The sequence below is a fragment of the Anser anser genome (assembly GCF_964211835.1).
Source record: "Anser anser genome assembly, chromosome: 2".
Taxonomy (NCBI): Eukaryota; Metazoa; Chordata; class Aves; order Anseriformes; family Anatidae; genus Anser; species Anser anser.
The window spans coordinates 134,125,725-134,153,255 of record NC_139721.1 but is presented as its reverse complement, the minus strand read 5'-3'; the positions used below and the strand labels follow the sequence as shown (position 1 = coordinate 134,153,255).

General features: G+C 34.3%; 1 protein-coding gene across 2 annotated transcripts in view; it reads left to right on the top strand.

Moving 5' to 3' along the window:
* PHF14 (PHD finger protein 14) overlaps positions 1 to 27,531 on the top strand; it is a 163,184-nt gene that overhangs the window by 47,096 nt on the left and 88,557 nt on the right. For both annotated transcript variants that reach the window (XM_083824579.1, XM_083824578.1), the window contains exons 14-16: positions 5,205 to 5,373; positions 19,036 to 19,086; positions 19,266 to 19,387. In XM_083824579.1, coding sequence (XP_083680705.1) covers positions 5,205 to 5,373; positions 19,036 to 19,086; positions 19,266 to 19,387 — 342 coding nt within the window. The remainder of the gene's footprint in view (positions 1 to 5,204; positions 5,374 to 19,035; positions 19,087 to 19,265; positions 19,388 to 27,531) is intronic.

The following is a 27,531-nucleotide window of genomic DNA, read 5'->3' as shown; positions in this document are numbered from 1 at the left end:
TACCAAAGTAAAGCCCCATTTTAGGTTCACACATTTCTTGAAGCTACCCGTGCTCAAAAATAAATTCACTACTGGTTATTTAGACAACGAAGAAACATTTGCATCTTGGAGGTACACAAAAAGCAGTGTTTCAGTGTTAGCCTGGACCATTAGTAATTTTTGAAAACTAATGATGTGTGCTCCTGTTCATTTGCTGCTCCTGTCTTTTGCTAGTGAGTTCAGAAGATCCATTTACTCTGTGCGATGGGGAGGTGTTTCTCGTACCACAGGTCTTTATACTAAGTAGTAGGCAGGTGTTAGATTGAAAACATAATGATAAAAACATGCTGCTACTTTTCTTCTGCAGTTTATTGTTAGTGCTTGATCAAAGGCCTTCTCTGTAATTAAAAAAGTTTTTAATGGTTATTGAGGCTTCTTCATGGATCAAACATTTCCAGTAGTTTTTAGCAGACACATCATTGGTTATCAGACGTGGATCTTTACCTGCTTTTGGTAGTTGTGAAAACCTGTTAGGTGTCTTTTCCACTGATTTTTCTTCATAAGGGTTCATGTTAGAGAAACCGAGTTTGAATGTGAGTCTCGGAACGCTTTGTGGTGTAAAAAGTAACATGCAGTATCTGAATCACATAGCGCAGAGTTATGATTGTTGCAGTAGTACCATGGTAGCATTATCCTTCTTGATGAAGGGATTTATTTTTTTGTATGACAAATACGCAACTAGATAGATGGATAAGTCTGAGATTTGGGTAATACCATTTCTCATTGAACCAAAGAGGTGTTGCAGTGCCTTCATTTCAATCTGGTTTTTCAAAAGCAGAAGACTCTTTCTTTCTTTAGATATTTTCAAATAAATGGAAGCAAGAAAGAAGCATTATGATCAACATGAAAGCTCCCTGAATGATGACTTACTGATCATTTAAGTAAAGTCTATGTGGTGCTTCTGTTGAGTAGACTTTTCTTGTTGAAAATGTTTCTTTTTGCTGTCAGGTCTATGTTACCATGTTTACTTGATATCCAGTAATGCAAAGGTTTTTACCTTTTTCATACTGCTTTTTTTTTAACCTACATCTGAAGCATAGGAAAAGCTATTAAGCAATGCTACATTGCTCTTGCGCAAGACATTGCTAATGTGTCCAAAACATTATATTCGGTTATGGTCTCCCATTTTCCACAAGGGACAAATCTATTTTAACATTTTAATCTGGACCAGGAGTGTGTGTTTGGAGTAAATCTCCTCCTGTTCATACTTGCTGCTTTTTGGTTCACATTGTGGACCATGGAGCATGGTAACAGCATTCCTTTCAGATGAATCCAGAAGATCACATTCAATTACTGACTTTCTCTGATGCTGGATTATGCAAATCCAGAGTAAAAACAAACCAAAATTTGTGTACAGAAATTGAATCTTCAGCACCGTTTTTCCTATTAAATTACTGGTGCTGCATGGCAATGCTTACTGGTTAAGACGTAGTCATAGATTGTCTGAACAGATGGAAAAATGACCTGTTGTGATAGGTTTCTCTATTCATTGCTTGTCCTTGAAGAGATGAACTAAAATGAACTTGAGCATTGGCAGAGAAGGAGTAGGAGTCCTGTGTCTGCTTTCTATAAATATATTGGAATTAAACAGCAGAAGGGGAAAAAGAGTACTTTAAATTCAAGAACCATGTTGAAATAAACCATAATAGGAGCTGAAAGTTAGGAGATTGTTTCCAAGTCAGAGGAGTGTATTTCTGTAATAGGTTTTCTGTGGGTCCTGTGGGAGCTAACAATCAAACAACTCTATAGCTGAAGCTTGACTGCTCTATAAAAAGGTTGATTAGATGTGGTTGCCTGTGATAGTAGAGACTATTCCAGTAAATCAAGAGGTTCCTTGTAAGTTCATGTTTGTAGCTTTTTTTTTTTTTTACCTCATCTTCGGTGTATTTGTAAGGTTTTATTCTCTGTGTTTACTCCGCTGTCCCACAATATACTGTGGTTTTGCAGCTTTCTTTTTTGTAGATCTTGCTATTTGCTGAATTTGATTGCTGTGGCAGTTATATGACCTGTTTGCAGAGCAAGCTTGGGCATAGAATTGGAATTTCAGAAACTTGCAGGCAGCATCTTCCCTCCTGGACGAAATGTTTCTCTTCCTGTCTAACATAAAAATTACAGTAATTTATTTATTTATGTTTAAATGGTGCCCTAGTGAAACTGAAGTCCTTTACAGGTCTCCATAGCTTTCTGTACAACTGCCTGAGTTTATGTAAGAGAAAAATGCATCTTTCTCTTTCAGCAGTGCAGAACTAAAGAGTGGGAATGCTTTAAATCCTAGGTGCAGGGTAGCAGATCCAACAGATGGGGTTCCCAGCTCCAAACATTTTTGTAAGCTCATACCACTATTTCTTTGTTTTACAAAAACTTCATTTTTATGCAGCACTTTAATTGTAGATAGCTTATTTTTAATTTATATATAGTACATATTTTTACCATAATAATAGAAGGGAAGAAACTTTTCATCAGAGTTGCTCATCACAGTATTCTGGGAGTACTTTTGCAGCTATTTTTTATACCTGCATAAGCAGATCATAGTAAATACTTTAGGTCTGCTCTCCATTGGAGAAATTAATGATGTGACCGATGCTGCACTATTGTGAAGGGCCATGGTCTGTGACACTTAAACAGAAACGCTCCTTGGAGTTTTGACTCCGACTACTTGAATGCAATGGGACACATGCAACTAAACAAAACTACACAAAGTAACCTCTAGCTAAGCGTAAGCAGAGAAAAAAAAAAAGAGGGAATACTGTTATCTCTAAAGCTTTTTTTCTCCCCTTAGATCACTAAAGAGCTTTCTTCTATAAACTTATAGTAATAGAAGCTAATAATACTTAGGTCTGTGAGCTTTTGTTTAGTTGTTTAAGTTTGTGGGTATACGTATTTGTGTTTTTCCACACAAATTTCTGTAAATATATAACTCGAAAAAGTAGCATTTTGGAAAAGTTATTCTACCTTATAATTTATTATTGGTTTTATTTTTACTAGCTTTTTCTCAGTATTTTTATTAGACTTATTATTAGCATACCAAGGAGGCCTAGAAATGTTAACAGGACGGTGTGCATAGAGAACAGAGGTCTGTAAAGAGGAAGAAGAATATTAATTGTATGTTATACACTTGAATGCTGGCACCAAACTGTTTGCGAAGTATAAAAGCTGTATAAACTGACTTCCTTGTGTTCTGGCTACTGATGAAGTCCCAATACAATGTTATCTTCTCTGCAGTCTGCCTCGTAGTACTTCTGCTTTTCTAGATCAGCAAATACCACCAGCACTGCCGTGTGTCCTATTTGCAGTGGTCTCAAGTGCTTTAGAGATAAGAAGTGATTAATCTTCGTAACGTTGTAACACACCAACAATTATCTTACTTTTACATATGGAGAAATTAAAGCAGAGAGGTGTCGGCTTAGCCAAGGTCACACTGATAACAGTTACTCAATCTGGAATTGGATCCCCTGTATTTTCATTGTCAGCCACCGGCCTGTCTAGCGGGCCCCGACAACTGCCATTATCTGCAGGTAGAGCCAGAAGAGGTCTGAGACTATACTGCTTGGATGAATTTGGGAAAATTAGAAAAATTGGAAAAGCATGGAAAGCTCTGTGGTTGTGTGTGGTAGGCGGTAGTGTTTTTTGTTATAAAGAACAATGACAACAAAACAAAACACAGCTTAAACTTTGTTTCCTATTGGAATAGGCAATATAACCGCTAATTCACTTCTTTTGTTTCTGTTGGTATTTTAAGAACTTACGGAATCATGCATCAGAACAAGCCTTTGTTAGAAACAGGATTAAAACGTTTTCTCTTGTATTTGTGGTTCTCTTCTGTTGAGTTGAAGAGGAGTTGGAATATGGATTAAGGGCAATATGTGTCTGGTCAGCGATGCCTTTTCAAAATAAAACCAGGACTATTAGGTTTTTAAAATCAAATCAGTTAATATTGTGTTAGCCCTTACTGAAGCTCATAGGAGCAAACGTGTTTCTGGTGAACATCATATATATATAATTTATGTATATAAATATATAAAAAGAAATCAGCTCATACACAAAGCACATGACTTTGTGCTTTTGGTTAGATCTGGGAGGCACACACTGTTTTGTCTCAAGGATGTATTAACATTTAACTACACATAACCAAATACACGTATTTTATCTGTCTCCTTCCAAAGAGAATTTGCAACTTCATTTAGGTAATGGTTAATGTATGTGTCTGTTTTAATGCCAATTAATAGCAGAACATACATTTTTAATTTTTAGTTGAGATTATAAAAAAGAACATTTTAAAAACATGAAAATAGTGATGAATTGGAATTTGTTTGTAAGTATTTATAGTTTGTTGAACTTAAAATTTTATGTGAGAAAAAATGCAGTCTTTATCAGTGGGTATCATTTTTAAGTTTTTGTAATTAGTGTTTTTGGTTAACATCTGCATTTATGACTTTGTGCAAGATGAGTATTTTCTGCAAATGAGAACACAACTTGATGATTTCCCATCTTGTTAATTCTATCATGGATGTTGTTAATAGCCTTCCCTTAGACTCTGTATTCTTTGGAAGCTCTGATTGTGATTTTGTGCTTTTTCAGAAACTCAACAGGCATTTTTTTTCAACTCAATGTTCAACGATTGGTAATATACACCTACAAGTTCTACATGTTTGTCTCAACTATTTTTTTGTTTCAAAACCATCTCCCTTAGGAAATAGATTTTAAAATTGATTTTCATAACAGACGTTTCTTCCAAATCCCTGCTACTAAAGACCGCTCTCATCAGAGTGAATTCAGCAGTGTGTCATTGTAAAGATTAAACTGCAGCAGCAGTTTCAATAATGAATAGATTACAGATCAGTGGACACCATTAAAAAAAGGGATATGGTAGGATATGAATAGTGAAATAGGAAGCATCTTTTTTGAAGATTAAATCCTACTTTCAAAATCTTGGTTTTCAAAGTTTAAATACTGTCAGCAAAAAAACCCCACAGCAACAGAAAAAGTCTTGCTGTATTCCTGCATAGTTGTTTAATCATTTCGGAGATTCCTTTAGATACTGTTGTGTTTACTGACTTTATTTGATTTATTTCCAACCCAAACACTTTTTTTTTTGCTGCTTCAGAAACATTCCTTTTTGTGCTTTTGTGACTGCAGTTTTAAATAGGAAATCTTTCACTTTGCAGGCAGTGCTCAGAGTGTGACCAGGCAGGTAGCAGTGACATGGAAGCTGATATTGCCATGGAAACCTTACCAGATGGGACCAAAAGATCACGGAGACAGATTAAGGAGCCAGTGAAATTTGTTCCTCAGGATGTGCCACCAGAACCGAAGAAAATTCCTATCAGAAACACGGTAAATGATGGTTGAGTTATTGTTATGCAGCTTGTATTCATAGTGGTTTTGTTTAAAATGACTTAATTTTGGACGTTTTGAATCGTTTAATGTTTTATTACTTGTGTTAAATATGCAATTTCGCTAAAGTAAATAATAATCTGGGATACATAGTTCTGAACTGAAGAGCTGTACAAGCTTTTCCTTTCACCTGGGTCACCAAGTCCTCTGTTAATGGCAGAAAAAAAAGGAAAGTTCACTTTGCAATTAAACTAATCATTTACAGCTATTCTTCACCATAACGGTGTGGGCACTTTGTTCTGGTAAATGCAGATTTAAGTATATTGAATTGCCAATTACAGTTGTAAGGTAATAATTTATTTCCTTATGTACAAATAACCTGCTAAATGACCGCACATTTTGTGACTCCCGTTATTTCAGGATATAGGAGTTATTTCAGGATTTCAGATATAACCCCCTGTTATTTTACCTCCTAGTCTTACTAGTGGTATGTTTTCGCCAATTTTTCTGGTAGATAGTGGTGTGGGGGTTTTGCCCCCTTCTTTTTTCTTTTTTGGGTGGTGGTGGTGTTTTATTAGAAGAGCTCTTGCTTCTTCTACTAATCAAATATTTAGCTTTTTTCTTTTATTTGAGAGTAGAATTTTCTATTGATCTGTGTTCCATTGTTTTTCCTGTGCTCTAATGCTTAAAAATGTTGTTCTCGTACTCATAAAACAAGATTTTTCATGTGTGATGTGTCACATCACGTACAAAATATACATGAATGTATCAATGGACTTTTCGGTACAGTTTAAGAAACGAATAATATTCCCATGACCCTTTGATCATTTGTAGTAATTATATGTAAACTGTGGTTTGTCTTCCAAAATACTACCCAGTATTAGAAAATGCCTAAACCCATTCACGTTAGGGTTAGACATACTTCATCTCTCATGCAGTTGATTAGATGGGTGAGAACTTCGTTTTCCTCCGAAGCCTTTTCCAACTTCTTATGCTTGTACTTGCAGATAGGCCATACTTACCTCTTCTGTGTATACACTCATGGGATTAAGCAGGTATTTTCCTTAAATGTCTATTTTAAAGAAATTTCAGGAAATTTGCAGTGTTTGGGCTGCAGCATTGATTTACCTAGTGGCTTCCTTGTCCTGGTGTGTGACCGAAAAGAGCTTTAAAAATGGTTCAAGCCAAAACAATTAGTTTAGCTCAAAGCATTAGGAGTGTGAGCAATCCAAAATTAAATGTTGTGAATAACTGAGAGCCTATAGGAGAGAAACTCCCTCTTTCCCCCCTTTTTCTCATTGAGGGGAAGCACAGGTTCTTACAGCTGTCTGGGTAGGTTAAACTGACTGGACATGTTGGTGTTCATGCAGAAGAGAGACTTACCTGGTATTGCTGTTTAACTCTTCATCTCTTCTCCTTTTTTCCTTCTTTCTCTTTCCCCTTTCTACACCTAATGTAGTGGTAGGGGGTAGGGATTCATTATGGGAAGTAAAACTAAAAGCATTGAAGGAAAGACATTCATAGTAAGAATAAAGAGGTGATGTAAGGATTAGTACAGAAGGCAAGGTTCCTTTCTTAAGATGCTCCTGTGATACCTGCCAGTTTTCTTCTATGCTAAATGGAGGGAAGGCTGTCTGGTTGTTCTGAGGCATTCCCCTCAGTGCTACACTGTTACGTGTCACTGGTGCTGCACTGGTGAGCCAACATTTCCCCTGGTAGAGCATCTATCTACACACACGGTGGTACATCACATAGAGATTAAATTTACTTTCAGTGGACGAATGTTGGCAAATGCAGCATTACACAGTGGAAGGGTTATGGCTACTGGTCTAAAAAAGCTTTGTTCCTCTGCTTGGATTTTTAGGGTCTTTCAGGTTCTCTCCAGCTCTTTGCTTTTCTACAAAACCAGATTTGCAACATAATGCCTGTGGTGTCCTGTTAGCAGGTTATAAAATTATCTCCGATAACCTCTTTATCTCTGATAATTTAGCTTTCCTATAGCACTGACTATGATTGGTGGTGTTTTTTTTTTTTCTCCACTCCCCTCTGTCTTCAACTTAACTATGGAAGAGGAGGTTCACACCTGTGACACCATGCTGTTTTCTTTTTCTAAACTAGGCTTTATTACTTCTTGGTCTTGGTACACCTAGGCTGTATAACAAAATGAAAAGTACCAACCTCTGAAGACTTACTAGACGCTTGGTAGCTGTGTGAGATTCCCTAACACCTTCTTTGTTCTGAACAAAGGAAAGACTTTTTTTAATTCATTACCTCTGGGGCTGACTGTGTTTGAGAGGAAAAAAACCCTGACCTTCGGACAACTTCTCATATAAAGTTTAGTTGTATCTAATTATGGAGAGGACATCTCTGTGGTGCATTTCAACAGTGATGATCAACTTGTCCTTTGTGCACTCACTGTGCAGATCATTCTAAATAATTTTAAAAAAGGAAGAAAAAAATGAATAATTTGAAAACAGTTACTTCACGGTGCTCTCTTAACTATGTGCTTTGTGCCCGTGAACATATTTTATTCAGTTCAGTTTTGTTTTGCAACAAATTGGCAAACCCACTTACCTAACAGTGTAATCAGCCTTGCTTACAGTTACAATCAACAAGTGCAATTATAAGACTGTTGAATTGTGTATTTGTTGCTCTTAAGTAAATTTCCTTTTGTTTTGCATAGATTTATCTTTAATTGATACAACTGAGAAGGTTTTCTTTTTCTTTTTTTTTTGCCATGTACCTAAGAGAATGGAATGCATTTTACATGTTTGGATCTCACTGTAGTGGTTCATCGTAGTTAACTCATACTTTGTAGACAGAAATTGTGGGTAAACCTTCAACCTGATAAAGTTGGATTAGGTGTTACTGATGACAACAATAGCTGGTATCTAAGAACTTTACATAATTAATACGAATACAAATGGTTATCTAAGCCTGTATGCTATCTATGCAAAAACACTATGTTAACTTGTACTTTCAGAATTAATAGTTTGCTATTAGTTTGTCTTGCAGCTCATATTTGTTAACATTGATTTCAAACATGATACAATATACACTTTTCCACGTAAATTTTTTTTACTTTATTCATAGTGTTTTTTTCCCTCATTTCCATCAGACTATGAAGATACCATTTTAGAAATATTCATAATTATACCTTTGTTTCTCATCCAATCTAATTATGACCGTGTACTTGAATCCTGCAAAGATATTTTCTCTATTTTTGTAATTCATCAAAGCTCCTGCATTCAATCATGTTGTGGATTTTCTTTTCCAGCGGTAAATTGTTTTAAAAAGAAAAGCAGAAATGTGTTTTTCCACTTTTTTTTCTACCTACTAGTTTCCTTTTCTTTTGTGTTATTGTAAACATTTAATAGGCTATCTAGTTTTAACTTCTGTAACTCAAACAATTTCTTCTCCTTCATTTTGTCTGTGAACTTAACAGTTTTTTTCAGGGCTTGCTCATTTTAAATCCTTTAATTACCTAGCCTTACATCCGCTTCAAGATACTTTTAGCAGAGTTTTAGAATGGGATGCTGTGCATTGTTTTGAACGAGGTACCTTTTCTTCATATCTTCAGTCTGCTTGTGCAAAAACTTGGCTTATAACTTATTGCTGGGATGGGAAGAGCTGTGAGTAATACTTCTTTTCCAACCAACTGAGGGGGAAGTAGAGACTCCAACAAAAATTCAGGTTTTGTACTAGGACTACATTGTTCAAATCTTAATTCAGTCTAATCTGAACAGTGATGTCCAGAAACCAGTGGCAACTGGAGAGTGTACAGCTTCTAAGTGATACTGGAGACTACATTTCCCCCTAGAATTTGGAAGTGAGAGACAAGTATGACTGAAGCAAGGTATTCAGAGTCAGGACCATGCTTCTCCCTTGTACAGTTCTCTGTGTCAGGGCAGTATTTTGTGCCCCAGTGCTGTAAAAGTTTTTTAAAACAACCCCATGAATGCTCTCTAGTGCTTTAGTTTCTTAGCTTTCAAATGTTTTGGGGTATTTATATCAAAGGATATTTATATATCAAGAAGAGAAACAGTTCCAAAGAAAACAAGAAAACAGTGAGAAAATTGTCTCAGAAAGTGGTCAAGCATTGGGACGGGTTGCCCAGGGAGGTGGTGGAGTCACCGTCCCTGGGGGTGTTTAAGGAGAGGTTGGACATGGTGCTTAGGGACATGGTTTAGTGGGTGATAGTGGTGGTAGGGGGATGGTTGGGCCAGATGGTCTTGGAGGTCTTTTCCAACCCTAATGATCCTGTGATTCTCTGAAAATATAGCTGTTTGGACTGCATTGTTTTGGAGAGGGTGCCTAGCATATAGTACGTGAAAGCATAACTGAAGTTTACAAGAACACATTTCTGACTTTAACCTTGCTAAAAAGATTGTTTAAGATTATGCCTAAATGCACAAAGGTAAATATATCAGAATTCTACTCGGAATCAAGGTCTAAACAAATGATGAATGTGAATAGACTAGACGTTAGACCTAATTTATTGTAAAAGATCTGTATTTGTGGAGAGAATTGAATGCATTGTTTATGCTTATGCAATTCAAGCCATATTTAGTAACCTTGGTAATCTTTTGAATGACTTTTTGGATTTCAGTGGATAACTTCTCATACTAGCTGTATTTAAAATCCATAGTCTTTATAATTTCAATTTCATACTTGTGTAAGCTTCACAAATCATTATTGCTGGTGCTAGTTAATTTCAGAGAAGCGATAACTAATTTGCATAAATCAGTAGCTGTCTAAACACTTTTTAAAAATACTGGTTAAAAATCTGAAGATGTTTTAATATTAGCTCTCAGAACCTACCATTTCTTCCTTTACTTCAAAGGTTCATGAAGTATGCTTTACCTACTTTATATAGTGTTCTCCAGTGGTGTGAAGGAGTTTCTGTAAGAAACGTCGCAAGCATGCATGTCTTCTAAAATGAGATTGTGCTGCTGGGTGCTGTGAGGTTATAGGGGATGATTTTTCTTATAATTCTGGGGTACTCTTACTGCATTTATTTGTGTGTGTCTAAATTCCATCTTTAGTTCCTTTTTATTGGAAAGAAAATATCTGCCCACTGTTATAAGAGGGAAGAGGGGTTATAAGAGGGAAGAGGTCTTTTTGTAAAGGATTTTGGGCACCGAATAGTTGAGGAAATTAAATAAAACCATCTGATCTTCTAATACCAAACTTATTTTCATAAAAACTTTCAGTTATCTGCTAACTTTTTTTTCTCTGTAATTACATTGTATAAAATCCAAGCCAACAGACAGTGATTTTTCTGTTAAGCAGAAGAAAAGTCTGTGTTTGGGGGAAAAAAGTAGTTTGCCAACAGTGTGCTGTTTGTTCTTTAGAACATGGAAGAAAACAAATCTGTGCCTGAGGGGCTATGGTCTAAGTAGATTAGTTTAAAAAAGAAAAAAGAGTACTGACAAAGCACCTACTAACTGTATTCAGGAAAGGGAATTGTTGTATATTTTGCTTTTGTTTTACAAATAAATATTGTTATTTAGAATAAATTAATATTTCTTCATTTTGTTTGAAATAGGAAAAGGGAGTGATTATTTTCTTTTTCTTAGCACGTATATTAAAAGATAAAGAGGGTTGTTATCTTGTATTTAATTGAAATATTTCCACGCAAGTGCTTTCCAAACACCTATTGTGTAACTTAATTATGTGATGTCATAGATACAGGTTTTGAATAAGGGATGGCTACTGAAGGAAAAGCAGAAAATCAGTTCCAGTTTGATTGTTCAGGGCTCCAAGACAGCAAATAATTTTAAAATATTTATCTATATTTATCAGTCATCATATTAATTAACATTGTCAGTGATTGGTCAACTCATTTAAATTTGATTAGAATTCTAAATGAGCACCTGTAAGACCTTTTAAAGCAACTCTGATAACATTATTTTTGACATATTCAACTTGAAAAAAAAAATTGCAGTCAACTGAACATTAGCAGTCTAGAAAAATAATCAGGACTTCCTCAGCTTTCTTAAAGTCCAGGTATTTATAATAAAAAATGCTGTTAATTACCCTTTTTCCCCTCAATGCTAAATGTAAAAGCTCAGGTGAGTCTATGACCTGTCTATACAAACACATAGAAACTATGTCTATTAGCCTGCCAAATACATGGATACTTGACTGTTACTTAGATAGTATTTGAGTTTGAGGTCACATTTAGAAAGGAAGAAACTAAGATAAATGCAGCTCTTCCACAATGCTTGAAGTGAATTTGGAATAGTCAGAGTTGGGGTGGGGGAAGTATTGGTGGTGAGTTTTTTGGTTTTGTTTTGTATTTTTAAGAAAACAACAAAAAATACGTAGGTCACTTCTTTTTATTGTAGCAAAAACTTGAAGAGATGGATGTATTCTAAATGATATTTGAATGATATAAACATTAATAATCTCTGTAAGTACAGATAAGTAGCATATCTATCAATTCAGCAAGTAAGTGCATTTAAGTTCATTTTTCTAGAAGAGCATAACTTATTTTAGCAACATCTGCAAACTTGCATCTTTTTTTCAGGCTTTTTTGCCCTCGCCCTACTGGTTCAGTTCTCCAAATAAAAAGGTATATAAGTCAATCTCAAATTCTGTGTTTATATTTAATTCTTAGAAACCATAGTTTGAAGTTAATTACCAGTTTCACACTGATAGTGTAGCTTGACAGCATAGAGTCAGGAATGTTGCAAAATTTTTGCTTTCCCACAAGAATGAAAACTGGAAAAAAAAAAAAAAAAAGTGGAGGGTATAAGTCTCTGTAATTAAGCTTCATGGTCGACTTGTTTCTCTTTTTAATCATATTTTGATTTACTGCCGTTTCTTTTTGTCTGGCAGCTCCCTTTTTGCTACTGCCAGCTTTCTGGAAAATTAAATAATTATTCCAGAGGTACATTTTGATGAGTACTGAAATGTACCATTTAAGGTATTCACTTTGATCTGTGTTGAGCGAGTGTGCCATCTGGTGTCTACATCATCTGTCTGTACCTTTATTTAAAATAATTTTATACCTGTGTAATGCCATCAATAGATTTTTTTTTTCCTTTAAACAAAACAAAGAAATGGATTTTTCTGCAACTGTCTTGATTGTAACTTTTCCATTGGCAAAGGATATTTTTAACATTGAACTCTTAAAGAAGATTGGGTGACTTTATGGATTAAAAATAGTTATCTTGGCAAACATGATCATGATTTGTGTTTAGCAGGAGAGAGATGACATAAGCTGTGCAGTTCCAACCTGTTTTTTCCTCAAGCTTTTGAAAACCTCTAGTTTGCTTTATTCACGTTCTTGATAGTTAATAGTCATTTCATCAAGTTACTTCTTCTGGGAAGTATTGGAAGTTTTCCCAGTTCTTAGTTCTGAAAATGTAGTCACAGAGTTCATAAAACTCAGCACTGTTTGCTAATCATTTTAGTGCAGTGCATTTGATGAAGTGCTACTACTCACTGAAGCATCATCAATGATCAGTGATACATCCAAATATACTATGCTTATTAACAGCCCTGTACGCATATTTCAATAAGTTTGTTTTACGTAATCTTTGGAGGCTTGTATATATGATTTCCAAATCAAAACCTCAAAGATAAAGAGACCCAGTATTATCATGCTTTGTTATTAGCTTACTAGTCAATAGAGAGTTTAAAATGTTTTGTTTTAGTGTTCTACTCAGCTTATGTCTCATACCAGTCATCTTCTTTTTTATAGTAATGAAGTGACTCCTTGCCATGGACTTCTTATTTGGAATGATTCCATGGCATTCTAATATTTATATCCTTCTGCAGAGGAAGAAGTGGCAGTATAAATTTTTATCCTTCATGTGCATTTCAGTGAATTTCAATATTTAACAAGAGCACTTATTTGTGATTGTTGGGAATTGCCTTCCTCCTTTTGGACAGTTCTGAATCCTGTTGTTTTCCTTGTCTTCGACGGAGAGCTGATAAAGCAGAACTGCTCCGGGAGAACATTTTCCCTTCTGCTGCTGGTCTTGGATGAGCTGGCTTAAAGCATTTGTCTTACATACAAACGAGTGAGGGATAATGATGCAGTTTGCTGACAGCCGTGGTGGTTTTGGGTCATGTGTGCACCACAGAACAGAACCCTAGAATCCTGAATCCAGAACAGAAACCTGCATCCTTGAGCCTTATGAATGTCTTTCATTTGTTTCATGTATTGAATTTATTTTTCTGAGAATATTCAAAATTGTGCAGTCAATGCATTACTTAATCTTCTTGTTTTGTATGTTTTGTATCATTGTCATGTTGCTACTGAGTTGCTTATACACTAAGGGCCTTATTTGAATGTGAAATTTAGCCATTCATTTCTAGCTTTTTTAAGTCCAGAATGGAGATGCCCAGTTAAGTCTTCCCTGAAACTTTGTGTTCTTTTGGCGTGAAAATTTGATCCTGTTGTTGATCACATTTTCCCTTAATATTTGTCATTCCATTATGGACATTTCTTTTAACTGTCTGATTTTGTGTTTTCAGTACAAGACTTCCTTCCATGGATTGAAACCACATTACTCCTGGTCCTCTACTGATTTCTTGTCCCATTTAATACATTCTAAACATGTCCCCCAATTCTAAATCACTCACACATCTGATCCACAGCATGTTGGATCATTTGTCCTCTATCATTCATTATTCATTTAGTATGGCAGTATTCTGTTTTTATATATATAGCCATTTATGTCCTTTTTTAAATTTCCTAAGCTGATGTGTGAGTTCCAAACCACAACAGTAGGCTGCTGCATACAACAGATGGATGTGTTTGTGACACAAAACATGAAGGCTGAACGAAACCCATTTTTCCTTTGCCTATGGTAGTATATGCTCTAGTTCTCCTAATTTCCTAATCCTCTTTTTAGAGGCAATTCCTAACATTCTACACCTGTGTTTTATTATATTATTAAAATCCTGTATATTTTACTGCATATTTTAGTAACTGTCAGCCTAGATCATTACAAATTAGATTAGAGAGGGGCAAATAAATGCTGTTTGTTCTACTTTTCTTTCTTTTCTAGCGTGATAGCTATTTGCACATGGCATCACCCCCTTTTTCCTTGTAGGTAGTCTTGTAATGTTTTGTGTGAATTTTTAAGAAATTGGAGAGACAAGAGACAGTTGTTTTGTCTCCCCTGCATTTAGAATGCAAAGTCAGAAATTAATTAAATAACTCAGAAGAGTGGTCTGTCTATGCCTTGCTGTGAGATGTTTCTTGGACTTCTGTATATGACAGGCTTTGAAGTAAAAAAACAAAAGTGATGTTTTTGATGTTTGGGTTTCATCTCTCCAGACCGTTGCTGTTTCTGAGAGAGAGCATTAAGATTGCTGTGAAGGCTAAACACTGGTAAAGAAGGATAAAAGAAGGATAGCTTGCTTTCCAGTAGATGATTTCATTGAACCAAATAGCTCAGCCTCTTTACCTGAGGAACATCATCTGATTGGAATTTAAGAGCTTTAATTAGAAGTTGCTTTGCTGAGGTACAGTTATGTTTGTTTCATTTGTTTTTTGCGTTCCCAAAATCTTACACTAAAAATGACTAACAGGAAGAATTTCATCTATATTTAACTTATTTTAAAATTTTTCATCTGACTTTTTTTCCTACTTTAAAAAAAAAAAAAACAAAAAAAAACAAACAAAAAAAACTTTGATTTTATGCTTGCATCTTACTTCCTTGATCCTTGCTCAGATTGTTCTGGGGTGTATTGCTAATGAAATAAGACATTTTATTTCTCTTTCATTTTTGTTCAATGTATGTTCTTTGTGACACAGCAGCTAGATGTTTTGACTGTTCCTAAATTTTAAAAGTGAATAGCTTTCCATTTGGTTTTCTAAGGAAATTAAGTTAAGCAGTTACCTGCCTTTGTAATAATTTTGCCTCTAGGAACACCTTGACCAGTTAAGGCAAGATTTGATAAGAGAGGTGTATGTGCTGAAGGTAGTGAAGTTCTTGGATGTTTCTCAGAGGAGCTGGATGGGATAGATCAGTACTATCCCACAGTAAAGAAGAGGTTTTAGTTAAGAGCTCGGTTATCCTTTGCATTTGGTCTCTTGCTGTCCAGTCAGAATGTGTGTGGGGTAGGACTTATAGCGCGTCCTTACCTTCACTGGGGGATGTAGGGGGAAGTTGGGGCTGTTGTGGGAGACGTGGAGTGGATGTGGTAAGGAAGGAGAAGTTAAGGAATCCCTAGGGAAGGGGAGGTAGAGGAACAACACGTCATAGCGTTAGAAGTCAGATTTGACTAGTTTGACAGCTCTATTTTTATTATTAATATTATTTTTATATTATTTATTTACTAATATATTTATTTAGGAGTGCTAACTGTGAAAGGATATGAAGTGAAAAATGTCTTCCTCCTGTGTTGTGATTAAGTCTTCGGAATAAGGTTATCTGATTTTCTGAGGAGGTTAAAGTCACATAGGATCAGTGCCTAGTTAGTGCTTTAGTTGCAGGCATTTAGCTTGGGGGTCAACAGAAATCTTAAACTGCTTGTGTAGTGTGAGAATGGAAGTGCCTGCATGGTGATTTCGTTGATGCAGTGGGATCTAGAGCTCAGTGGCTGCACTCTTCCTGTAAATAGCAGGGAAGTGTCAAGCGTGCAAGCATCTCTCCTGTTCGAGTCCATTTTTAGTGAATTCCAGAACTGTGCAAGAACAGAAACTGGGTTGAGATTGACAACTAATGACAGCTAATCAGCTGGCATGAAACGTCAACATTTGAAATAATTTTTTAAAGAAACCATATAAGTCTATGTATAGAAATTTAAATTGTTACATTGTTTAAAATATTACGTTATTTTTATTGTATATTTTGAACCAGAATTTTTTGATATAGAGAAGTCCTAAACTGAAGGAATCTATAGAGTATTAAGTTAACTGGTGTTTCGATTAAAAAAAAAAATCACTGCATTTGTAGGCATCTTATAGTGGATTAACATTTCTGTCTCCAAATAAGTTCTGAATATGAGCAAGTTTATCATAAATGTAATATTTAGCATTGGACATCTATAACGCTTTAAGCTTTTATTTTATAAGACATGTTAAATTTTAAGTTGTCTGTGGCAAGTATATGCAGATGTGTATAATATCTGATTCTGCCCATTAGTAACAGAAATTATTCAAAGTATTTCAAAAGGCAAATACAGAAATTTCATGGCAAAAAGAATAATGAAAAATACTAGGCAAAGTAATCCAGGTTTTTCTAATTCTTTTCTGTGAACCTATAAGGTAACTTTAGTGAAAATAAATGTAAAATTACAAATGCCTAATTACTCGAAGGCTACTATTGGAAATCACAGAAGATTTCACTCTCAGTTGTGAATTTGATGTTATTTTTCATTGTGAGTGCTGGCAATCGTATAATGATTCTCAGCAGAACTCAGCATTGCAAATGCGTTTAAGCGTGGAAATTATTTTGGAAAAACATAAATGTAAAAATTTGTTCCTTTAAAAACACACAGAATACCTTAAAATATGTGTACATCAAAAATGTTGATTTTAACGTTTGTTTTCTAGTGATTGTCAAACAATGTATGTATGAAGCTTTAGAAACCTAATGGAAGCATAATGCAAGTATAATTTAATGTGACATACCTTGTCATTATATAGCACGTTATATAAGACATTATATAGCAGACAGATGAAAAACCATTTTTTTGACAAAGGCGACTAAATTATTTATTAATCTTATCTCTCCATTTTGATGAAGTTTAAATATGATTCGTCATTTTTTAAAACACAGTTATTAACTTACAATCTTTTCCACTTAGTGTAAAAAATAATTTCATTATTTTTTATATATTATGCATATAATTTCATATTTTTTATATATTATGCATTATTGTCCTGCCTAAACATGGGATTATGACAATGCATGTACTGGCATGTACTTCTACACCTACTTATTTTTAACCTTTCGTGATGAAATCTTGCGTTCAGTAGTGTCTACATGGCTTAAAATTACCGGCGTTTGTAAGTGTTATGGCATTGTAAGCCAATGCCAGAGGTTGGAAGTAGTAAAGCTGACAGCGTACGGATGTCTGATCAAACTTTTTTAAAACTAGTTTTAATTTACAGTGACTCTGAGATATTTATAGCATGTGGATGATGTGTAGGCCATTAATAAACACTCAAGATGGAAAATATTTTTCTTGCAAGAATTGATCTTATATGTGATATTAGTTAACACCTCTCATATTACATTAATAAGTTCAGGTACTTCTAATTGGTTCTTCCAGATTTGAACTCTTGGGTATCTGTTGAGTGCCTTGTTAAAATGACTGCAAGGAGTGTTCGCTGATACTTTTCTCCATAAGTTCTCATTGTTTTCCTCTCCCCTTGACTGAACCCAGAAGTGTGTGTAATCTAGTGAAAAAGATGTTGTTTGGGGAGTTAAGGAGATTTGCATTGTTTGTGCTCCTTTGTATAGGGACAATATATGTCAGTGTGCTTGGAAAAGATGGTGTAGATGTGCATAATCCAGTAATAGTGATCTAGAAAAACAATTTATACTTAATAGTAGATTTTGAACTCTTCTGTCTTCTTACACTTAGATTTCATCTTTAATCTCAACGTCTAATTTTAACACATATTAGAAGGGAAAGGAAAAATGTGTCATGAAATCGAGTTGTGGAAGGTAGTACACCTCAATTATGACTGTATTACTAAAAATGTATTAAATATATGTTTATGTATTAAATGGGCAAAGTATTACTATGAAATATCTGGAGAATGATTTGGAATATGGTTTCATGTTGTAGTGTTCTCATGATTTTGTTATGGAATTTGTCTTAAACACACTACACACAGCTGCAAGCTTGGACTTGGAATATGAGAATATTCCAGATTGTAGGATCTTCATTTGTCCATGGGGGGGGGGGGGGGGGGGGGAAGTAATTTTTGCAGGTATTTAAGGCTTCTACTGTGTTACAATTTTTCAGGCATTGTCCTAAGGAAATGTGAAAGAGAATCTCAATGATAATTGAAGTGTTGCTCTAAGAAGGCACAAAATAGATGAGTGTTTTCCATTTATTGAGCCTTGAAGTTCCATTCTAGTACAGAATTGACTCTTGCTTTAAAGCAGAATTTTTTTTTTGGAAACAGTATTTTTTTTTTTAACTTGAGCAGATCAAAATCGTATGTAAAGAGGTACATATCTGTTGAAGTGGCAGCTCTGTTTTCAGTATAACTACTTGTAATTGTACATAAAAATACCAAACAGTCTTACTGTGAAACTATGAAATCCCCTTCAAAGAAGACCCTGGGAGAATCATGATACCATTACTTTCTTCAGAATTTGATTTATAGTCCAACTAATTACAGCTGTTTTAAGATTTTTTTGTCCACTAGTTTTTTCACATTTTGAGATGTATTAAAAAAAGAAAAAAAAAAAAAGATTAAGAAATCATAAGCTAGGCAGTGTTGTGGATTTTAAATAATACCAAAAGTATTTATATTTACCTTTTGGCTAGTTCTTTGTATTTATATCCAGAATCTAAAGGTGTTTCTCTAACATCTGTTATTGTAGTTGTTTCACAATGGTTCTGTAGTTAATGCTTTAAATGATATCCTATTTTTGTTGTAGTTTTGAGTAATTAATAAATAGCAAAAGCATTCCATGTTACTTTGTATTGAATTCTAAATGTATTTTCTTCCAGAGAACTAGAGGACGAAAACGAAGCTTTGTGCCCGAGGAAGAAAAACCTGAGGTTGGAATATAGTGTTGTTTTTTTGGTTTGTTTTGTTGTTTTTGTTTATAAACACTTTCACAAAAAAAATAATAATTAAACTTTGGGTAGAAGTGTTACTTTCAGTACTATAATTGAAAATATTTGCTTTCCTTCCCTCCTTTCCCCCCATTCCTTTCTTTTGCCTTCTGCTGTGGCAGGAACGGATTCCCAGAGAAAGAAGACAACGGCAGTCTGTTCTGCAAAAGAAGCCCAAGTCAGAGGATTTAAGGACTGAATGTGCTACATGCAAAGGGACTGGAGACAATGAAAATCTAGTCAGGTAGGTTCGATGATCTGACCCTATGAGGGATTAAAGTTCCATCTTCATCAGTTTGTCATCATATTTATAAGGAAGAAAATATGTTTATAAAAAAAATATTTAGGGAAACATTAGTTCAGAAACATTAACTCCATTCACTTATTGACCTGCCAAACACATTTACACTGTGGATTAAGATGTAAATAACCAAGGTAATCTGTTTTTCTAACACAAAAGAATTAATTTTCTCTTGTCAGGGTGAATTGTCAATGTTCTATTGCAGGTCAGAAAGATAAACCAGCAATTTAATGGTATTAAAGCTACAAGACCATCCTAAAAGTAATTAAATTAGTATCATCAACAATTTTATGAGCCGAAGTGTGGATTATGAGGAATTTATGCTTTAAAAATGTGCTAATGCTACATCTATTAATGCAGATCATAAAAGGGTTTGATAATCATATTTCTTATCTGAAACAGAGGTGGAAAAAAAAACGTTGAATGGTGTTTTAGTAGGTGTAGAAATCTAATTAAAGCATAGAATAGCTGCTATTGAATAGCTACCGTTGACCAAAACTTTTGCTGATTTTTATTTTATATCTGGCATTCTGGTCTCTTTGTGAAGCTGTAGAAACTGCTCAGAGTTCTAGAAAGAAGAATAATGGAGCTTAGCAACCAGAAAGCTGATTCTAATTGAATCTACTGAACTTCCATTAAAATGATCTCATAATAAATTTAGATTTAAAATAGAATTTGTATTTAGGCCCTGTATGCTTCAGTTAGATTTTTATGGAAAAGATCTCTTTAGTGCAGATATAATTGTTGTTTTAACTGGAAAGGTTATTCCAAAATGCATGTTTCCATTTCTTTCAGGGAATCAGTTATGGCAAAAGTCAGAATCAATGATATATGCAGGCTAAATGTAGCTTTAAAATTAGCATGTACCCCAGATACAGGTATCTTGTGCTCAGAGCAGCTTATTTTATATATCAATTACAGTGTATCATGTACCATAGAAGTTGATACAATTTCACAGGTTGTGTGCCAGATTGGTTTTTTTTTTTTTATTCCCCAATTGGAGGCAAAGTACTGCTAGGACCTCATCAGTAACTCATACATGGACAAGCTACTACTGCTCAGTAGGACTCCCAGTTCCTGGCCAGGACCAGACTGAAATATAGGCGCCGAATATTAAGTGATTGTTAACACAGTAACCCTGATGGCAGTTGATGACAACTGTTTTTAACTGCCCATAACAAGAAAAAGGGCTTTCTTCAGCCTTACTCTGAGAACAGTTGGCAAGAAATAAAAGGTGAAAGAAGGCTATTTTGTTGTGGGAAGGAATCCTGTGAACACATACTGTGCCTTAATGTAAAAAGGGCTGTGAATTAGTTTTCTTCTTCAGGCTTTTTCTGTAAGTGTTGAATACCAGATTTAAGGATATAAAGAAGGTGGGGAAATGCTTTCCACAACTGCATATTTAGGCTGAAAATTAAAAGCATAACAGAAAATAAGTGGTGGTACATCTTGTTTACTGCATGAAGAGATTTTAGTAATAAACTCTAAAAACAAACTCTATCTTAAACCATCCTCATAATTAGGCTTTGAAGCAGATTAGTAGTCCTGCACAGGAGGAGAAAAAAGGATTCATATGTTCTAACCCGTTGTTTAAGATTCTGTGAAAAATATTTTCTTAGATCTTCTTTCTTATTTTCTGTCTTAGTTGTAAAATGAGATTATCAATTAAAAATTTTCTTTTCTTCAGGTAATTCGTATAAAAAGCAGTAGTTTTATTCAAGCTAGGTGACCACTGCGTTTAAAGTCTTATGGAGGCATATTTTATGTGTACATTTATGATTATAAACTATTTAGGATTTCTTTTTGGGGGGGGGGGGGCGGGGGGAGGTATGGGGGCTGTACCTAACTGTGTTTCTTTTGTTGAGAGTAAATTTGCTGACTGTCATAATTTGCTAGCTATGTAGGCTTTCTGCTATGTAGCCAAAATTGTGGAGGAGTGTGATCCATGTTGTTAGTATGTCAGGGAAAGTTTACAGAATCCATTTTTCTCTTACACAGTCACAAAGGAAGAGAAACCACCTTTCTCACATCTGTACCATCATACAGAACTCCTCAGTAGTAGTACAAACAGAGTGTTATTTTAAATGGAAGTTTAAAGGAAAGAGATATTTAGGAGGGGAAATAAACTTTTTTTTCCTTTTTTTTCCCAGATCAGTTTTGTTTGGCACTGATCCGTTTGTTATTAAAGCCAAATGTTTCTCAGAAAACAATTAATTAACAGTAATTTTTCATCATCTTTATCCTTCATTCAACATATATTTTGCAGTTCCTGGATTTTATTTTTTATTTTCACATGTTCCTACCTATCTGCCACCAAGGGAGGTTTGGGGGGATGTTATAGAAGATACTTTTTTTGAATGTGAAAGTTGTTCACTAAGTTAAATGAAAATGTACCACTGCTGAAACTGCAGATTTGAGGAATAATCTTGATGGTGGGCCCTTCTAGCTTTTCTTGCAGTGTGTTACCTGAGACGGGGCTGGGTACATGACTCTTGAAAAGTCTGTTTTTCAGAAATGTGGTTTTCTAAAATTTACATACATGTCTCACTTGGGTTGCTAACTGAGCAAGTACTAGAGGAAAATAAGCAATTACCTCTCTTATTTCAAAGATTGCAGTGCTGCATACTCCCCATCTCCCCACTGTCAAAACACAAATTGCTTTGTTTGTCACACGTGGAGGTTTGTTGAGGTAATTCAAACATGCAGCCTCTTACTATTAAGCCTTTTGCACTTTGTGTCCAAGACTTTATAAAACAGGAACCTGTTTAAAATTAAGTGGTGTCTGAACAATAAGACACTGGCTACTAATTTGACAGAACAGTCTTTCATCAGCTACAGTTCAGTGAGGTTTTTTGGTAAATTACTGAACAAATTTCTTGAACGAAGATGAGTATTTAGTAATCTGGAATACAAAATATTAAATTGTTCGACCAGTTATTACTGTTTGACTAAAGGAAATTCAATTTTTTTGATCTCAATTTCACATTTATTTGCAGCAGTGAGTGATTCTTTATCTATGTCTTTATTTAACCTGTTGTTCATATGGATGCAAATCTTTAAATAATTGCCTGCAAAGTGCTTTAAAATTACTCCTAAAAAGGCAAGTTTCGTTCTGATAAACTATAATAGTGCATTAATTGGCTGAAGTTTGCCTAAGTTATAATTTTGTGTGGAAAAAAGTAATTAATGTTAGACTATCCATATTTATTAGCTTTTTAAAACTGTATTGATACATGTCAACGTGTCAGTACTTCTATGTCTGTTAATAGTTGCCATATATTTCAGAGAAATACCAAGACTGTTCTTTAATTGCTGATGTCAGTTTTTATATATAGATGGTTTCAGTACAGCAGTATGCACTATACCTGAAAGTAAGGATGTTATGGCTTTGTCCACAAAGCACGTGGATGAGCTTTGTAATGCTCCTGTAACACTTTTTTAAAATTTAGAATATATTGATTATATAATTTATTTTACAAAAATATGTAATTTTTATTGAATAAGATACTTGTGCAATTTTTACCTTTTACAAGATCAGTGGAACAGTCAAGATTTACAAGGTTAGCTGGACAGTGAAAAGTTGTTTAAAAACATTCACTCCAATAAGAGAAAGTCTAATCTGTAACATAATAAGTGACAGTACAGAACCAGTGTTATTGATTAGAGATGTGTGAATTTTGAATAACCTTTTACTCAAATTAACTGAATTTTGAGAAGAAGAGTAGTAAAATACAGCGGTTTAAAAATACTTTATATGTGATATAGATAGATCTGATGCAAGGCATGGAGACATGGCACTTTTTCAAGGAGGTAAGAATTCAGTAAAAGAAGTTAGAGCGGGCACTTAAAACTAAAGCACTGAGGAATCAGAGACTACTTGTAACAGTATACTGCTCAATTTCCTGAATGCTTTGTTATAGTCACAGAATGATAGATCTTGCAAAGGAGTTGTTTAATTCTTAAGTATCTCTTTTTTGTTGTTGTTGTTTTTAATGAAGTTAATAACTCAGTAATGTAGATTTTTAAAATGTTATCATACTGTCCAAGAGTTCCCTTGAGAATTTAACCATATTTAGTAGAAACAGGGTTAAGGTGAAGTATGTTTGAAATGGCTTAATATGCTTGCCTTCCATTTTTCACCATTCTCCAGAGTAAGAAAGTAATTATACCACTGTATGCACAAAGTGCATCTAGCATAGTATTGCTGTCCATTTTGTTTCTGTAAAAGAACAACATTAAGATGAATTGTGTATTTTATTTTAATACATAGAATATAAAATTACTTTAATACATAGAATATAAGAGTCCACGAAACAATCTAATTTTAAATCTTTCAAGGGAAGACTTTTAAATGACTTCACTTCTAAAGAAGTGACCTCTTCTCAAAAAATAATGCAGCATTCAACTGCTGCTATTTAAGAAAAAAATACCGTAGCTTCAGTTGTTGGCTTTAGATGTGCTTTGGGTTGTGTTTGGGAATATAGTGCATTAGATAAAATTGATATCTAAACACTAGGTTTGAGAAAAGTAGAATAAAATTAGAATATAGTTTATGTATGAGGTAAAATCATGAAGTTGCATTGGCTAGTTTAAAGAAATAATCTGAGAAAGTGTTAGATATCTTTATCCCACAATTTAGAGCAAGTGTATAATATGTGTTTTTATGGTTTTGTGGTTTTGACTTCTTATACTTTACTGTCAGTAGATTTTCTGTCTAGATTTTTTTTGTCAGTAGTTAGATTTTATCATTTGCTTTGATTTGCAGGAACTGAGGCAAAGTTATAACTATAGTGTTACAGGGAAGGTAATATAGTCTAAGGTTGTGTTTGAAGGAATATGGAATAGATTTTAAAAAAACAGATTTAAATGCTGGTTATTGTATTCAAAGAAGTGTAAAACTGTCAGGCTAACTGTTAAGCATGGATATAGTATTTGTTCTTAATGTATATGCTTGCTTGGAAAAAAGTAAGTGTGAAAGTATGTAAACTACAAGACTTAGTATTTTGGGAAATGTAACTAGGTAGGATGTTCTGCACATGCAGACCTATCAAGGCAGGTTGGAATGGGGAAGGTGAGTAGCAGGAATACAGATGAAGACATATGCATTGGCATGTTTACTGAAGGAAAAAAAAAATCTCTTTGGTAAGATTGACTAGGAGGTTTGTCAAATACGAGAGAGTCACCAAGTCACACAATAAATGAGTCTGTAGCTCCACAAAGTGATTTCCTTTAGTTCTGTATTTGACAGGAAGTATGTTCTAGAAAGGTTCATCTGAATCCTCAGAACATTTTTACTCTGAAACTGTTACTCTCCACATTTCCTTAATTGCATTTGTCCTGCGTGGGTGCATCTTTACCTTTTTTTCTCTCCTTTCCATGTTGAGGTGCACATCAGCTGTCGAGTTCAGGTTTTGTTCCTTAGCTGTTAGCTGCCAGCTCTGAAGCTCTGCAGGAGCTGAAGTTTATTTCAGAACAAGCACATTCTTGATTACTTTAACTGCACAGCAACAAGATAAACAATCTATCATAGTAATTGAAAGCATATGATTTACGATAGTTTAAGGCTGTTAATGTAGAGATTAATTAGAAGGAAAATACTAGTTAATTCAGCCATGATTTTCAACAGTCTTAGGTTTTAAGGAGGGTTATAAGTGCATTGTTTTACTGGAATGAACCACTTAAATGAAAGGAAGTTCAATATTCAGTACTATAGTTTATTTCCACTATATAATTTTCAGGGATTCATTCTGCGTATTAACTTTTCTAATTGCTTAAGTTACCTGTTGCATCATTTTTTCTGTCACTTACGTCATTCTAAAAGGTGGTTCTTTTTATGCTAGATAGCAAGAGAAAACGTATAATGAAAAATGTGCATTTTTTTCACAAAAGACTTTATTCGAACTGAAATACCACAGATTTTTGTACAGTTTTTGTTTTTCAGTAAGCTAATGTTCTAGGGCAAACACTTTAATTAAAAGAAAAAAATGTCCTGAGGCAGTATGGTGCTCTAAAAGTTAGGCATGGTCTCTGTTCTACTAACAATATTTTACCTTTTTTGATCACTGACTTTTCATAAATAGTTTTCCTTCTCTCAGTTACAGCTGCTTCCTCAAGTCTATGTTGCAATCACATATTTGTACGTTAGAGCTTTACACTATATTGGTAGTTGTCGTCTGTTCCCAGAACAGCTAGGTATTTTAGGATTTATATATTATTCTTCTTGTTGCCTTAGAGAATATGTGCACCCCTCCCATACCTTTTTTCTTCTCAAACTCCTGAAGTTCAGAAGAATTTATAAAAATAAAAAATATAATACTGAGGCTCTCCTGATTCACTCATTGCTTACAGCAAAGATCCTTCTTTAGAAAAGAAGGTCCCTGAATGAGGTGGTTTATCAGAAGATTAAAATTACTTCAATGAAACAAGATGCAGAGAACGTGGAATTTCATCATCTATAACAAAGGGAAGGCAGATGACCTAGCAAACGATTTCCCAATCTCGTTACTAGATAGTATTAGTAATTATTAGTATTATCAGTTATATATTATGGCTGCAAAAGATTTAACTATATATTGATAGGGTCAGTTGCTTCTTATTTTTGTGGGTATTCTTAAGATTTTTTTCTTTTATCAAGTCATCCAATTCAGCTGGTATTTGAGTGTATCAGATGTTCCATCATTCAGTCCAAACTTCTTCAGTAACTTGAGTGCAGCAAGGTTATCAAATCAGAGCACATCACAGTACAAGATGCTCAGAAAACAAATACCAAATTCTTTATCAATTCGTGTTTTTTTTTTTTCAGTGTTAAATTGAGCCATTGCTACAGAAGCCATGAAACTAAAACACTTAAGAAATTTATAGCTTGAAAACATTTGTGGTCAGGTAGTAAAATAATGTGGTAGAAGACAATGGCAGGAAACAATAACCATTTAAACACTGCAGCATTGGTTTTGTCTTGTCACAATTAGTGTGAAGTGAGGATTTAGAGAGTCAGTTTTCTACATACCCATTCACAGAACTGTAATGTTAATTATGAACTATTTGAGTAAGAAATCCTAATATGCAAAATAATAATTCTTACTGGTATGCACTTATTTTGTTTCTCACTTTTGTTATTGCTGTCCATTACTTTTACTGCTCTTTGATCTGTAGTTAATTAATCTGTGTGGCGTTTGTTAGTAGGAGGCCTGAACTACTGGTGCAAAAACTCCATCTACAGTATTCAAAATGTGATGTAAAATGAGAAAAAAGCTCATGTGAAAAGCTTTACTGAAAAAGCTCACATGCGAAAAGCCATTAAAGATACAGGGAGCTTAAAGGTTTTGAGTCACTTTTCTAAGCATCAGCCATAGTTGTTATTCACATGATTAAAGTATCATATAGTGCAAATTTTCATTAATAAATCAATGGAGCAAAAATGCATGCAGTTGTTAATTTGGGACTAAATTGAGAGTTTCCGTATGGTGTTATTAACTGAGATAATCTGTGGATACCTGTGGATAATAATCTACTTTTATATGCAACATTATTGTTCTTTTTAGCATAATAATTCTGTAGCCTCAGAATTATATTTCAGGGCTGCATACTGGAGAATGTATTTTAAAAACATAGACAATAAAAAAGAACAAAGAAGTTCCTCCTGCAATGCCGCTTTAGCATCATGATGTACTTGGTAAAGATGGGGTTCTGTAGCATATGCATATGCTACAGGAGAAATTAATTTTTTTAATAAAGCTTTAAGATAGCCGAAATAATTTGCATATAAAATCTGCTAAAGACGAACTTGAGAATATTACAAGTATATTAATCTTTTTATAGAATGTCTTTTGCTTTTTGTGGAAAGGAGCAGAGTGCTAGGTGTCCGCATTGTTCCTGTATTTTAGCATAATTTTTGTATCTGTTCCATTTTTAATTTTGTCTACTGTCGATGGTCTTATTTTGGTTCCATATTTTTGTAGCCATTGAAGTTACAGATTGATTGATCTAGATTAAAGTAATTATTCATTTTGTTGTTTTTCTTTTACATGACTTTTGTGATTAATTTTTCTTTTAAAACACCTGTACTGTATCCAAGGCTAGATTCAGAT